At 26.4% G+C, this 16,432-nt stretch overlaps 3 protein-coding genes across 3 annotated transcripts; 2 read left to right on the top strand and 1 right to left on the bottom strand.

Moving 5' to 3' along the window:
* The first annotated feature begins 3,931 nt into the window (after positions 1–3,931).
* Positions 3,932–5,422, top strand: LOC113554215. The gene has a single exon (XM_026957953.1). The coding sequence runs from the start codon at positions 4,136–4,138 to the stop codon at positions 5,387–5,389; it is 1,254 nt and encodes a 417-aa protein (XP_026813754.1). The 5' UTR covers positions 3,932–4,135; the 3' UTR covers positions 5,390–5,422.
* LOC113554216 (NSFL1 cofactor p47-like) lies at positions 5,368–10,511 on the bottom strand. The gene is made up of 8 exons (XM_026957954.1): positions 10,251–10,511; positions 10,010–10,179; positions 9,737–9,907; positions 9,548–9,660; positions 9,323–9,476; positions 8,962–9,111; positions 8,689–8,898; positions 5,368–5,737 (listed from the first exon to the last, which is right to left on the bottom strand). Exons 1-8 carry the CDS (start codon positions 10,356–10,358, stop codon positions 5,605–5,607), a joined length of 1,209 nt encoding a protein of 402 aa, XP_026813755.1. The 5' UTR covers positions 10,359–10,511; the 3' UTR covers positions 5,368–5,604.
* A 236-nt stretch (positions 10,512–10,747) lies between these two features.
* Positions 10,748–15,413, top strand: LOC113552000 (RNA-binding protein 42). The gene is made up of 6 exons (XM_026954638.1): positions 10,748–11,008; positions 11,080–11,240; positions 13,848–14,001; positions 14,501–14,853; positions 14,944–15,138; positions 15,196–15,413. The coding sequence occupies exons 1-6, from the start codon at positions 10,959–10,961 to the stop codon at positions 15,324–15,326; spliced, it is 1,044 nt and encodes a 347-aa protein (XP_026810439.1). The 5' UTR covers positions 10,748–10,958; the 3' UTR covers positions 15,327–15,413.
* The last annotated feature ends 1,019 nt before the right edge of the window (positions 15,414–16,432 follow it).

Raw genomic sequence — 16,432 nt, 5'->3', positions numbered from 1 at the left:
AATACGTTGATAAATTACCAATTTTTTTTCTTATCACATAGCTAGTTCGTCTTTGTGTAAGTTTAAATTTATATTTTTTATAGTTATTGTGCTGTTTAACTTTCTTATAAAAGAGAATGAGGAATTTAAAAGGTGGCCACCGAACAGAAAGTTAAACGGCAATATACTATAATCTTCTTAGTTCTTTTTTACATTTTTAACTGATAAATTATGAATATAAAATTTAAAATTAATTCAAATTCAAAAATAAAAGAACACCAACACATATTTCTGAAATATTAAAATTGTTTTTTCTATTACATTTAATCTGCACATTAGTTTGTAGTTTTATAGGAACCAAACATTTAGCTGGATCATGGACTACTCACCGACGATGAATTTGTCATTGAGCTGATGGAAAATGTGTCGGCATTGGGCTTCGTTTCAACACGGAGAACGCTTGGCAGTGGCAAAAAGAAATTCAACTGATAATCAACTGTCGAAAGGAATTGTTTGTATTATTTAATAATTTTTAGAATCATAGTAGGTACAGTATACTGTATATAAATATATAATATTTATATTTATTAGTGAAGAAGAATTTGTCACCAAGCTGATGGGAAATGTGTCGGCACTCTGCTTCGTTTCAACCCGGAGGAAGATTGGCAGCAAAGTTGATTGTTATATTTCAACACGGAGGACGTTTGGCAGCAGCAAAAAGAAATTCAGCTGATAATCAACTGTCGAAAGGATTTGTTTGTATTATACTATTATATAATAATTTTTAGAATCGTAGTAGGTACAGTATACTATATATAAATATATAATATTTATATTTATTAGTGAAGAAGAATTTGTCACAAAGCTGATGGGAAATGTGTCGGCACTCTGCTTCGTTTCAACCCGGAGGAAGATTGGCAGCTCATCTTGATATCAAGTGTTGCCAGGATGTGTTTGTATTATAGTATAGGTTAAGTTAGGTTATTATATTATTATATTATAATAATTTTTATTTAGTTGTCCCCTTCCGCTCATCTCTCATCCATTCATCCAACACATAGACTATCGCCGGCCGGCAACACACATATTACACACATTACCCGTTTTTGTAGCATGTACAATAGCGAAAATCATATTTTTATTCCTAGGTTTCCTTATAGTATTATTGATATCTACATAGTTTAAGTTATTGTATATTTTTTTTTATTATTTGAATGCATTCATATGATCAGTGGCGTATTTAGGAATTTTAGAATAAGAGCAAGACATATTTTGCCGCCTCTCCCCTAGAAAAAAAAAAACTAAAAACTTCTACACCGCGCAATGGTGAAATTTTTAATACCATAGAACACCGTGTTATATAAATACTATAGTATTCTATAACTCTATGGCACACATTTGTTGTGACGGTACCCAAAGCCCCTACCTAAATACGCCCCTGCATGTGATGCGTTCTCGTATACGATGTGGATTAGGCCTACTGGGGACACCACAATAAAAAAAACGCGCCTCGTGTAATACCTCATTAAGTTATTAAACAATACGGACAATGTTATTATACGTCGTTTAATAATAAAGGTGGTGTGGAAAATTACATAACACTGTTATTCTTATCTTATAGTTACCTTGCATACATTTTTTATTAAATACCAATTAAATAATTATTTATATCAAGAAACGAGAAATATTAACGTTTTAAAAAGTATTGCAATAAAATAGTTTTGAAAAAAAAAGTATTCTTTGACTTGTTATAAAAATACTCCAAGTAGTTATTATATTAGTTCTTATTTTACAAAGATACTAACAAAAGCAGGTCAAGTTTAATGTTTGCAGAAATATTGTATGTATCTATTACTTTACTTAAAACATTGAATTTACACGTATTTTTATTTACTAATTATTGTGTATTTTATTAATGATTTTATTTTTATTTCATGTAAATTTAAAATTTCATATTTTACTTTTTTACTGACGCATTGGTTACGTAGGTATTTGTGTCTTATAATAAAATACAAATGTTTGCATGTGAATATGTGATTGAACACATTTAGATTTTATTAACCATAGGGCGGCATAGGCTAGCCTATAGCATATACAATTCCTCTAAAATCGTTATGTTCTTAATCTTTTACGCTAACCAGTTTTCAACAAAAGTGATTTTTTATTTTCTTAAAATTCAAAAATGAATAGCCGTACAATTTAAAATGTTTACCTATTAAATATTTATATTATCATTTTTTCTATAAATGGTATAATTTTCAAATAATTGTAATTCATTTTGAGCTCTTTATAGACAATTATATTTGCGTGCTTTATTAGTGTTTTTTTAATAGCAAAAATTGATAAATGGGTCGAAATCCTAGAAAATTGAATTGACAATTTCTTAATAAGTTGTTAATTTACTCATTAAAAATATAAAAAAATGTATATTCATTATTCACAATATTTTTATAAACGTATACAGTGGCGAAGCCAGGAATTTTAGTTGAGGGGGGGGCAAAATTTCAAAATTGTTCATAATAATCATGGATTATATAACGTTAAATACACAAGTATATAGCCATATAGGTAGTAATTAATTTCAGTAAATAAAAATAATAAAATAATACAATATAGAACAATACTATGCAACTTCTTATACAACTTTAATATTCAGTTTTTTTAAATTACCAAATTGTGTTTAAAAGTTAATTTTCAGGGGAGGTTGGAGGGGAAAGCACCCCCTTTGCCCTCCCCCGTAACTACACCACTAAACGTATATAATATACCGTCGCACATGCAATCCACGGGGGTGCCAGGAAGTGCTTAGGCGCTTAGCATCCCCAGCTTATTTTGAGCTAAGAATATTGTTAAAAGTGTAATTTTGCGTTTATAAAAATAAGTTTAATAAGTTTGTATTATTATATTGGTAATGCACTAATACCATGGACGATGGACGTACTTTATTATATATAATTTACATATTATATATGCACAATATTGGGTATTTGGGTTTGCAATGTTAGTATGTTACCTATTTATAATTATAACGCATTTGGATTTTGGAAATGAGACCTTAACATCATAGGTTATCGGCTTGTCAATATTTAATTTATAAGTAATTTTATTTTACAATTTGGTTTTTACGAATTAAATGTTAAGTACCTAAATAAATCCTACAACAATTTGGTCAATAAAAAAGGTCTTTTAATAGTGATATACTGATGTCTTATAATGTTTTAGGAGCATAATAAAAAAATTTAATTGCATAGATGTATTATATTATCTTAATTCGTGCCAGCAAGAGAACGCGCCGACGGCGCATCCTTCCGCGTCACCATTCCACTGGTTTTCATTGAGGAATGCGCAGAAAAACTGATTTTGTTCGGTTTGCTAGACAGAGTATGTTAAAAAAAAAAAATTAAAAAGATTGATTTTCGGCTATTTTTCACACATTTTAGATTAATTTTGAAAATGCAATTTTCGTGCAAAAACTTTAAGTTAGTATGATAGGTAAATTTATCTAAACTAAAAATAATATTTTCTATTGTTCTGTGGCAACAGTGTTCGCCATTGTCACTCACAGATTAAATAAATCTGTATGACTGAGTATTATATAAGTCAGTGACCATTGTAAGAATTCCATAATCGGCGTGATCATTAAATGTGAAGTTCATATTATGAAAATAATAGATGAAGATAAACTAATGTTTATTAGTTTATTTTATTCCATATTGCCATATGCCCATAATATGGTCATCGTGGATTCGTGAACATTTTGTATTATCTCAAAACTGGTGTAATTTTTAATTTTGATATTATCATCACGATTAAAGATATACATCACGGACAAAGATAGTACTATCTTAAATTGTAATCATGACATAGATAATTAACATGATAAGATGTTAACAACAAGTTACCAATATCTTAAGATAACAAGTAAACAACAATAAATAATAATATTGTTATTTTTTGATACTTAATAGGTAAATAGGCTTTTAAAAAAAGAAAATATCAAGATCTGTTTTAAAATTACTATTTTTTTTTTTTAAGTTGATATTTCGATAAATATAACAATTTTAAATTCGATAATCTTCAAATCTTGCCATTGATTTAGATGAAAACAAATCGGTAATAGATTTAGTACCTACGACCTAAGGGTTTGCGCGAAACGATGAGAAAATACCAACAGTTGCTGTTGGTGCTTGTGTCTTTTGTCAGCGTCTTTTCGCTGTTGTTGTACAGATATGAATACATGCAGCTTTTGAACGTTTTGGAAGTGCTCAACTTTTTCGGTTACACAGCTGATAACATGACGAATTGTGTTCTATTGGAAGATAAGTTTTATGTGGATCTGGAAAATGACAATTTGTTGGCGAAAGCACCTGTCTCCTGGATTAAACGGGATCAGTACTATGCGTACTCTGCCTTCTGGTCCACTCAACAACAATCTGTTCATTTGCCGATTCTAGGCCCAAGATCAGCGTTTTCTGGTTATGAATGTCGTGTTTGGTTTAAAATGGCAGATCAGTTCATTTCTAAGACAGCCAAACTTTCTTATAGCGTTAAAACTAATAACCATGATCCAAATTTTCATCAATATGAGGTTCATTGTAAGCCTGACAATGTTCCTGATGACACTGAACCATATGGAGTTTTGCTGGGACGGGAAAATTCTTTAAAATTATTCATACCAATTAAAATTCAAAAGGAATTTCTCATCAAAGATGATTTAATTGTATGTATTGCACCAGATTATTCTGGAATTCCTGATACATATCTCGTGGAATTCATTGCATATCATACATTGATTGGTGTTCGTCATTTTGTAGTATACGATATTGGCATACATTACAAAGTTATTGAATTTTTACGCTCAATTGCTGGCCACAGAGATTTGTATAAAACTTTTTCTACGCTGTCTTGGCAGTTTCCTTTGACTGATTCACAATTAGAAAAGTCAATTTTACAAAAAGATTGTTTGCAAAGAACACAGGGTATTGCTGAACATAGTATTTTATTATCATGGGATCAGTACTTAATATTAAACAAAGATGAACGATTGAGTTCTTTAAAGAAGGACATTGAATATACATTTGAAATAAAGAAATGTTGTAATAATCGGCAGTTAAAAAAATCTTGGCCTATGGCTATGAAGAAAACAATATGTGAAAGGACCAACAAAACAGTAAATACCATCATTGATGACCAAATAATGAATTATCAATCGCCTACAAAAATGGGATCAATACATAGGTTGGAAGAAGTATGTGAAAAAGCCTATGGAAAAGATGACAAAAGTATGGCTAAGTATTTAATTAATTTTGTTAATAGTAAACTGTTGAGCTTATGGAAAACTCAATTAAAATTATCCATTAGTCATGCAACAAATAACAATATGATAAATCTGTATAAAAATTATTCTTGAATTTATTTTGACTGTAACATTTAAAAAGGAATTATATGCATATATTTTTATAAAGTATATTTTATACAAAATCAAATAAATATTACTATTTTTAAATAATTAAAGTAATGTGCTGTCTTATTTTTAAATTTCAACTTCCAAAAAAACATTATAAAATAATGTAAATATATAAATTAATAAAAACAAAAAAAAACACCAAGTAAAACTAAAATACTTCAACCAATTCGTTGGAAAATCACAGTGTTCAATAATCCTGCTTCCGATAATGTTTGATCATTATTGTCTAATGTTTTTGGAGGGTATGATGACTGCAACTTAAATGGCCTAGAAGCAAAGCTAGATCTTGCACTGATATAAAAAGTAATTAAGAAAAATATTCAATAAATCAGTTAATTTCTAATTAAAGTATTGACATTATTTGAAATTATTTAATAATTATTTCCAATAACACTAAACATCTATAAAAACAATGAATGAATATAAATCCAAAGCAGAATATTTTTCTGAGTATTTTGATACATATAAATCAAATTTAGGGTGAGTAATTTATGAGTTATAATTATTTAAAGTTTTGATGCGCAAAGTGTAGGGTACAGGGTAACCCCCCAAAATGTTTGTACACTACTCCGCTTATCTAAACTTTAAATATGTATCTCATAAACTACTCGCCCTAAATTCGATTTTTATGTATCGAAATACTCAGAAAAACATTCTGCTTAAGAATATGAAACTAAGACTATGTTATCATTCAAAAATGTAAAAACTTAAAAAAATATAAGGATAAAAAATATTTAAAAATATAATTTTTTAATAAAAATGTTGTTTTTTAACAAATTGAAACTATGTAAAAAAATATTCAAAAACATGAATACTTTTTGAAGTAATGAGTGGTTTATGATAAAAGAATCACCCTATATATATATATAAATATTAATAATAAGTACTATTAAATAATTTTTATTTTTTAAGCTTAATGCTTGAATCAAATAAAATACTATAAAATATAATTTTAACAATTACTTGGAATTTATCTCCATAGTAAAATTCAATAACTGATATTTTATATTATAACATACAGTAGGAGGTTCATACAATCAGTTTAAATTAAAATATTAAATTGCTAAAATTTAGTCGGAATATTTTGAAGATTTCATTCTGTATAGTAATTAATTATATATGTAAAAGAGATATAATTACTATACATGATAGATTTCCATCCAAGAAAAGCTTCAAGTTACTACAGTTTATAATTTTTGAATTAAAACAAAATATCTAAAAATTTAAGAGGAAAGATTTTTATGAATGCCTTAAAAATAAAATTGAGCATTAGTATATTTAGACTGCTGTAAGAATAATTTATAAAAAAACTTATAATGCATTTTAAAGCTTAAATTATTAACATAAATTGGAAAGTTGAAAATTTAAAATGTCTCTAAACATTTTAAATTACATCATATCTAAAAAAAAAGGTAATATAATATTTGGTGAACATTTGAATTACAACAATAAAATAAAATTGATTTTGTCAAAAATGAGTGTTATGTAATTCATATCATCTTTTTTTTTTTGATTGTTTTGAAAATTTTACTTCTGATTCGTTAAAATACTAACTTGATACAATTTTTTATCATAAATCATTCTCAAAGTCAAAGATCAAGGTATTTTTACTGCTCTAAAAGGAGATGTCAAAAACAAACATAAACTACACTCAGCATGAAAAATAATTAATTTTAAATGAATAATAAAAAATTAAGGATGGATTAAAATTGTATCCAAACTTTTAGACTTTTAAAAATGTAATAGTAATAAAATAAAATGGTAAGTTGTCTACTTTATACCTTCAATGTTATCAACTGTATACATACACAAAATTGTCGCAACTAGTGGGTACAAAAGAAACACATGCATCCTTAAAAAATAAAAGCTCTTCAGTTATATTTTGAAATAAATACAAAAATATAATATGTTGTACTACACGTATTGTATACTGTAGAATGTAATTACCTATTGTGTTACTAATTGAAAAATAATATGAAATTATCTTTAGTTTATTTAGAATTGTATTGAATAGGTCAAAGCATAGTTATTTATGGCACAATAACCATAATTATATACAGTGAAAACTTTGAATGAAAATGTTGTCTGCTATACTTGTGGTGGGGGGGGGGTATACACTTTTTAAATTTATAAAAGGTAAATATTTTAAACGAAAAAAATATACTAAATTTAATTATGGTGTTTTAATGATTGATAAATTAGCCATAAAATATAAATCAATATGAGTGTTAACATTTAAAATATAATATATTATATAACATCAATACAACACCCAATTTCCTTTTAAAGAAATCAAAAAATCAAAAAAGGTGGACAAGTGTTGAGTGGACCATTGTAATAGATAATAGATGTTTTCAATTTAAATTTATTGTTATACTATTTTAAATGAAATTTTGGTAAATGGGCAACTTATAATGAATCTTATATGAAATTTTAAAGTATCTTGCGCCAAAACAAATGTTATCAACATTTAAAGAAAAAAGATTAAAATTCTTAAATGACTAAAAGAAAATATTTTGTGAAAATGTCAAGTATCTATGGTAATCAATTTTTGAGTTATAGTAAAAAAAGAAAAATTTTTTTTGTAAAAAAATTTGTGTAAAAGTTATCGTTATTCCAGATTTTTCTTTAAAATAGACATTCATAATTTGGAGTATTTTACATTGAAAAGTAATGAAAATGTTTTCCAAGAAATTATCCACCTATTGCGAGGTTTCACTGTATTATGCATGGATGAAATAACCTCAAACACAGGTTATTATAGATTTTCTATGGCAGGATGGCCAATATATATAAGTGTACTTATAATTTATATTGTTTCCACAATAATAATTTGGCTTAATACAAACTGTTAAATTGTATTCATAATTTTTTAAAGAAAATTAATATTGTTATGTTTATATTATTGCCAATATTATATAATAAATAATATTAAATAAAATAATATAATGATATACTTAAAATATTTTTAAAAAACAAATTATTGAAAATAAATATCGGTTAGCAAGGTGGGGGAAAAATTTGGCTTTATCACTGTTGGAGCAGTCAGTCAGCATGTGTATAAAGTGATTATTCTCTTTTGATACAGAATAAACTTCTACTTTAAATCTTTATAAATAACAAGAATTTATTTAATGTTGTGACTAGGACGACTTCACTAAGTTTTACTATATACGAGTGCAATATTTTTTATCTTTTAAATGATTAATACTTTTAAAAAAATGTTTGATTAAAAAGGATACGCTATGATGTAACGGCGAATATCTCCTATAGTATGACTATGGTTAAATGTGGCTACAATTCTTGTACCATCTACTAATCTGATCTGTAATGAAGTGGTTGGTGCTTCTGGTATTAAAGGAACTTCAGCTCGAGCAGTTGTTTCATTAGCAACACCATTGTCTGAAGAAACCTCTTTGGGAATTTCATTACCAACAACATCTGGCGCAGGGCTACAAATTTATAATAGTTATGACACATAATAATTATTAAATTAAAATAATATATAATATTACCTTCCTAACAAATTTCCAGATCCTCCAAAAATCTTTTTTTTTGGTTTAGATGGTATATATTCTTCATATCTGTGATCTTCAACACTAACATGAAGTTCATCTTCACTAGATACATTTGCCTCTTTCAAAAGTAATGGTGGAATCTCCTCTCTAAAATAGAATATAACAATTAATAATGAATTTGTGCAAATTATTTAAAAGCATGAATTAAGAACTAAGAAGTTAAACATTAATACTTGTAGGTTATATTATCTATGGTAAAAGACTTTCTCAAACAAGGTATACAATGTAATTATCAAAATATTAGACTATAGACACAAAATTTGTTCTGCTTAATCATTATAAATATTAAATTACTAACCCTCTAGCCACCAAAAGTAGAAATTCTCTATTTTCTGGCCGATCAATGCTGTGCAATTCACCATCATTTATAGTAAATCCTTCTTTCCATACCTTTAAGACAACCTCTTCTTGATTAGATGACCGTTTTGTAGTAGAATTATGAGATGGAATAACTAAAATTAAAATACTTTAATAAAAACACTAACTTATAAATGATTTAATATAATTATTGTATTCAACAGACCTTCGGTGTCATTTTCAGTTTGACCTAATTTGTAACCTGTACCAAAGAAATTTGAAGCACCGCCCTCTTGTGCAGAACTGCTGCTACCACTTGGTGCCGAAGTACTAGCATACCTAAATAGATTTAGTATTTACATAATTAATCTTTACATGTACTTATATTTCAAACTTATGGAAGATTTATTTTTACTTCTGTGCTGTTTGAAACATATCAGTAATAACATCAGTATTGTTACGCGGAGGCCCAATTACTTGTTGACCACTTGTGATTGATCCACCAGCATAGAACCTCTGACCTTCTTCATCATCACTGTCTTTATCTTCAACTTCAGCATTCTTCAAACTACTGAATGTCATTATCCTAAAAAATAAAAATTAATAAAAACTATGTATTGTAAGAATAGTATTACGAATTTGACAATAATAATTTTTCTGCCAATAGAATTAAATGCACTTCAATTACCTAGATTGTGGTTGCCATTTTTTTGGTTTTGCTGCTGGCTTATAACTTGACACACTCGCCATATGTACATTCCTATTAGAAGCAGCTGCTGTCCTTGATGAAGACTGTCCAGCATTGTCGCTTAAAGGTTCATCATCAGTTCCTTCATCGTAAAAGCTGGCCAATGCCGCCTAAAATATACAAAAAAAAAATTTATAATTATCTGCAATACTAGGTTAAAATTTAGTTATTATTTCTTTACATCCATATTCCAGGCGGCAGATTCTAAATAAAATTTAGCTCTTTCAGAATCTACATTAGTTATGCTAGCAAATTCGTTGACCTTGTTGCTTTGCTCTGAGTCGCTCATTGTTATTAGACTTAGGGCAATTACAAAAATTAACTACAAAGGAAATTGTGCGCAACAACTAAAATATAAATTTAATATTTATATAAATGTTTAATATACTAATATAGTAATAGTACTGAAAAGTCAATAATCTAACTAATACAAGTGTATCTTGTTAGTTGTTTATCTCTTAGTTCTTGTTCTTACCCACAAAAAGCGCTTGTAATCAATTTTTTTTTCTATTTTGAATTCGTGATGTAACCTAAAATATTTGAACAGTGTGACCAGAAAAATAAATACCTATCAAACTTTTATTTTTCATTAGTCAGCGTTGCTCACACTGTAATTAAACGAATCGTGATTCATAACAATAATAAAACATTGATAGTAATCGTTATCTCCCCGAAGTATTAAGTATTGACCAGTTGACTATAACTATTAAATAATTCACAATTTCACAATTAAACATTCATTAATTCTCATACTTTTGTCTATTGAATTCAATTTAGCTTAAAACTTAGTGGTTTCTTACTTTAAGTTACTTCTCTCCGTCCTTTCTAACAAGATAAGAGATTTCTGACTGTATAAGAATTTAAAAATTTCCTACTTTTGTCATCAAATATGGCTGATGCTTTCGATAAACTTCGTATGATGGAAGATGAAATGAACAAGTAATTTAATAAATTGCTTATTAATATCGTAAAAATATTTTTTTTTCTCAATGATTTAATGTTTGTTTTAGATTTGAGGAAGAAATTGGAATACCCAATTACATGGACGGAACACCTGCTACTCAATCATACGGTCATGTGAATCGTCATCATTTAAATTCTGGTAATGGATATCCAAATGAACATGATTCAGCAAATACATACATGGAAAGTACAATGTCCTTAAATTCTGGTAATTATAAATTGATATAAACATCTAATTTCAAAGTTTATATTAGATACCTACACAGGGCCGTCCCGAACAAAATAATAAAGGGGGGTGAGATGCATCAATGTGCCAACTCAAAAAAATTTTTCTTGATTAGCTCGACAACTATTTACTACCTACAGATTACATACATACTCGTATAGTTGTCAATAAATATTTTACACAATATTACAAATTCTTAAATATTTTACTATGTCCTCCATTTTATTATTTCTTATATATATATAATATCTTCACAAGTATACTACAATAAAATATTTTCAATAACAAAATGTATAACCCTGTTGTATATTTACAAAACTATTATAATTTGCCATTTGGTAACATAATATAATATTACTTTTATTTAATGGTTGAGAAAATAAAATAAATAATGGTTGAATAGAAGAAATACATGATTTTTCATTTTCATTAGTTAGTTTTAACAGAGTATCAAGAACCATTTTAAAATCTTTTCTATAAAATAGATGCATTGTGAATTCAGCTTGAGTTGTGGCATAAGAATTATATCGTTTAGGAGCTAATCTTTTACGATGATGTTATATTTAACAAATTTAAAATAATATTTTAAAAAATAGGTAACTGTTTATAATTAAAACTTAACTATTTGAACGTAAGTTAAATTTAATTAAATTAAGAATTTATCTTACTTAAAGAATTTAATTTTTCTATTTGAAAAATCAAAATTCTAATGTTTTAAATTATTTAACAAACTATATTTTAGTAGTTAAATTGTATTATAGTATTTATGTTGGACAGTTGGTAATCGGAAAATTAACTTATACACCTTCATAATTATTATAAATTACAATATACCTATTAGTCAATTATTATGCCGTCATATTTGTACTTAGTAGTATTAACAAAATTAAATTTATTTATAAATTGTATAAAAAAAATTATTATTTGGAAAATTCAAATTCTAATACTTAATGTATCAATATGCCAACTGACATATACATATTGTACACTTATGGGGGGGCTGGGACACCCCCTAAAACCCCCCTTCGGGATGGCCCTGTACCTACAATATTTAAAAAAAAAATTACCTTTTAAATATATTATTAAGTTATAGAAAATACCTATTCCAATTTCCGATTAATACCTATTGAAAATTTTGGAACTGTGTGTGACGTAAATATGAAGAGAAAACAAGTCTTGTAAGTTTTGTATTCGACTAAAGACAAAGGTGCTTGTCATCAAATCATATTTTAATTGAAATATTTATCTATATAAATTATTTAAACCTACATAATATATATTTATTATTTTCAAATAATTTTAATTTTATTCAATAAGATCATAATGATGATTTAAAAAATATATATTATTTTATTAATTTTGAATTCTTTATATTTTTATAAAATATATTATAGTTTTCTAATGTTAACTATGTAATAGATATTGCAGTCTCACCAGTTAAAATTTAGCAGTTGTCAACATTTATAAAAATCATGATTTATATCTAGGGCCTGGAAACTGATGTATTTGCATATTTTTTTTTCAACTTGAATTATACACAAATTTAATTAGTTGTTTACTTGTATGAATACGATAATGGTTTTAGTTTTAAATTTTGGTGATAATTTATATATTTAGATATTTATTACATTTTTCTACATTTCTTTAAATGTCATAGGCCAAGATTAATACTTAGGTCGTTTTTTTATTTTTGTTTTATGAATGTTTATTATTTGTGATGTTCTAAAATTAAATAATTATATTTTATTTTTTTTTTATATTTTGTAAAAGGGCATATGATTATTTTAACAAGTAATTAATAATTTCATTGTCAGATATTGTAATCTGAAAACATCTAAAATTCATAAAATAAAATTCTTTACGGTTTTCTTCTTATGCTTAATGTATTAAATATTAATACATTAATTACTAATATTAATAAAAGTTGAAATAATAATTCTTAAATTTATTTTTCAAAGGATAAAAATTTAAAAATAATGAAAAAAAAAATCAAGGAAATAGCTTTGCTGTACAGAATCTGTACTTTATCAATGTGTAGTATTAGTATAACTATTTTGGTAGTAAAATTTAAACAAAATGATGTAAAACTTGTTTGCATCTCAAATATATGTATCATTTACTATTATTTCATACAAATCGCAGTCATAATTATTATTGCCAGACATGGGTAGGTAATTTATTTATGTATTAGAAGTGGACTTTGATCGATCACCGCTATCGTTTTTAATGAATGATAAATGTATAGTGGACTACATATGAAAAAAAATACCACGCTTTACTATTTTTACATTTTGCTTTTGAGAGATTAGTCTTACATAATTGAAGCAAAATGTTTAGTATTTATACTTATGATTATTATATTTTTAGGTCATTTTTCTACATTTCATACTTATAGCCTTATGCTTTTATAATAAGTGTATTTTAGAATATTTTTGTGTCATCTAATCTCGGGCCCTAGGCATACCAGCTTAAAATAATAAAATGATTTTCTAAACTTTAAAATATTGTTTTAATTGTTTACCTTTTATTTGTAATAACTTATTTAAGTGTTAAAGTGATTTTATATTAATATTAAAATTTTTTTTTTAGATAATTATTCATTAATGGGACAACAAAATACACATGCCTCTCAAGGATATAATAATATGCGACCATCATTCTCTAACAGTCAAATGCTATTACAGCAACCTCAACGGAGATTTAACGTCAAAGTAGACAAAACAATTGGTCCTGTTATTCTGAGGTATCTATTCTAATATAAAAGTCATGCAAAAATAGAGTAGTTAGTAATTATATATTTTTGAAATATCTAATTGATTTATGTATTTGTCATAAATTTACTTGCTTGTAAGTTTTTATTGATATTTATAATTATCCAACATTGAAGTTAATAATCTACTACTGACCATATAATATTTATTTGTTATTTAGCAATGAAAAATTAGACTGTCATAAAAAAAAAAAAAACAGTTACTATTAATAATAATAATAAGCATTTGGATTTGTAATTAGAAAAGAATAGTTATAGTAAAATTCCATTTATATTTTAATTTTTATCTATATGCAGTGGCAGCATCTGGGAGGGGGGGTGCAATATTAGGTGGTATGGGGAAACACCCCCTACGGGTTTACAAATTACCATAAACGTTTACACATGAGTTTCTACCAAATGCCGCTTATGCCTATATGGCACATAGATAGATATTGTATATATTTTAAAATTAAACTACCTATGTTTTTAGTGGTGCTCCTAAACTGTATACATCTAAACCTGAACCATCTCAAATACCATCAAACGATTTGATGATTAAAGCAGAAGATATATTAAAAATGACAACAAGCATCAATCCGTTAAAAAAAGAATCTAAAAAATCACAACCCACAATATTGCCAGGTAAAGAAATGGCAGAGGCTGTTAAAGCAACATCTAAAACAGTTGTTGTATCAGCTGGTGGTAATGCTGTTGCCGCAGCTGAATGTGCTGCCTCAATCCCAAATCAATCTGCCAAGAGCAGAGGGAAAAAAAATAAAAAGTTCATACGAACTTCTGGTGGACAGGTATGGGAGGATCAAACACTATCTGAATGGGACGAAGGTATGCATTTTATTTAAAATAGCAATCTATAATCAATGATTCACATTGTCTTAACATAATATAAGTAATCCAAATTAATTATGTTTTCAGATGATTTTCGGTTATTTTGTGGAGATTTAGGTAATGACGTCACTGATGAATTATTAGCTCGAACGTTTAGCCGATATCCTTCATTCCAAAAAGCCCGTGTTGTACGTGATCGCAGAACTATGAAAACTCGAGGTTTTGGGTTTGTATCATTCAAAGACCCAGCAGACTTTATTAGAGCTACAAAAGAACTCAATGGTATTACCTTTTTTACTTAATTTTTTACTCTAATTATAAATTCTTACTATTTATTAGGACGATATGTGGGTAGTAGACCGATAAAACTACGGAAGAGTATGTGGAAAAATAGAAGTTTGGAAGTGACTAAAAAGAAGGAAAAAGAAAAAGCTGCACTCATTAATTTATTAACTGGCCAATCTTCATAACAATATTTATTTTTTTTACCATATAAGTTAACTAAATAACATTTCTGTAAAATTGTAAGCAGTTAATATACTTTTATTTGATTCATAGTTCTTACCTTTACAATAAGATCTTGATGTTATGGTATAAAAACACAAACTGTATAAATCAATTTTAAAATTACACAAATAAAATGTATTTTTATGTATAAAAATTAGATTTATAGTTCAAATTAATACCAGTTAGATCAAATAAAATTACATTAAACTTAAATAGTTATAAACATTGAGTTGTTCAACGAGTCATCGCACAAAAGAATATATAGGAAGTATTACACAAAAGACGAAAAACAGTAGCAATATTGTAAAAACTACTTTTATAGCGTGTTAAAACAATATATATTATATATAATTATTAATTAGGAATAACAGTACACTTAATTTATTCAATTACATATAGTTTATATTTTATTTTGGTAGATACTTTTTAAGGTGTATTTTTTCAGCACATGTTATGTGTTTAAAAATATGGATTCCATACTGTGGACAAGACTATGTGAAATAAATGTGGACTGAGTATGAAAAAAAAATTCAGAATATTTATCAAGTTTTTTACATCATTATTAATTTTTTTTAAATATAAAACTGTACAACTTATTTCTTCAACAATAACTTTTAACGATTCTTATTTTAATATAGACTATAGTTAATATTTTGGTATGTAAGATAATAGGTATCGTCAGTTAAAGATGAGAATACAAATAAATTAAGTAAAACTATTAAATATGTGTAGGTGTAATATCATAATTAAAACATTCATTTATAGAAGGAGTAAGTTTTTTTTAAAATAAAGTAATAAATAAACTTAAAAAATTTAAACGTGCAACAAAAATGAAAAAAATAATAATAATAAAACAGTAATATACAAAAAAACTATAAGAAAAAATAATTTTAAAACGAAACATAAAATCACAGTTTTCGATTAATTTGTCAATAATATTTAATAAATAAATAATTTTCTTAAATTTTAATACACAATAGTAATGTTCTAACGAGTAACATTTTATTAGCTTTAAAAATATAAAATATACAGTCTAAATTGTATTTGTTAATACAATTGAATATTTTGA

The sequence above is a fragment of the Rhopalosiphum maidis genome, chromosome 2 (assembly GCF_003676215.2).
Source record: "Rhopalosiphum maidis isolate BTI-1 chromosome 2, ASM367621v3, whole genome shotgun sequence".
Taxonomy (NCBI): domain Eukaryota; kingdom Metazoa; phylum Arthropoda; class Insecta; order Hemiptera; family Aphididae; genus Rhopalosiphum; species Rhopalosiphum maidis.
The sequence above is the reverse complement of the archived record's forward strand: the minus strand, read 5'-3'. Positions and strand labels throughout refer to the sequence as shown.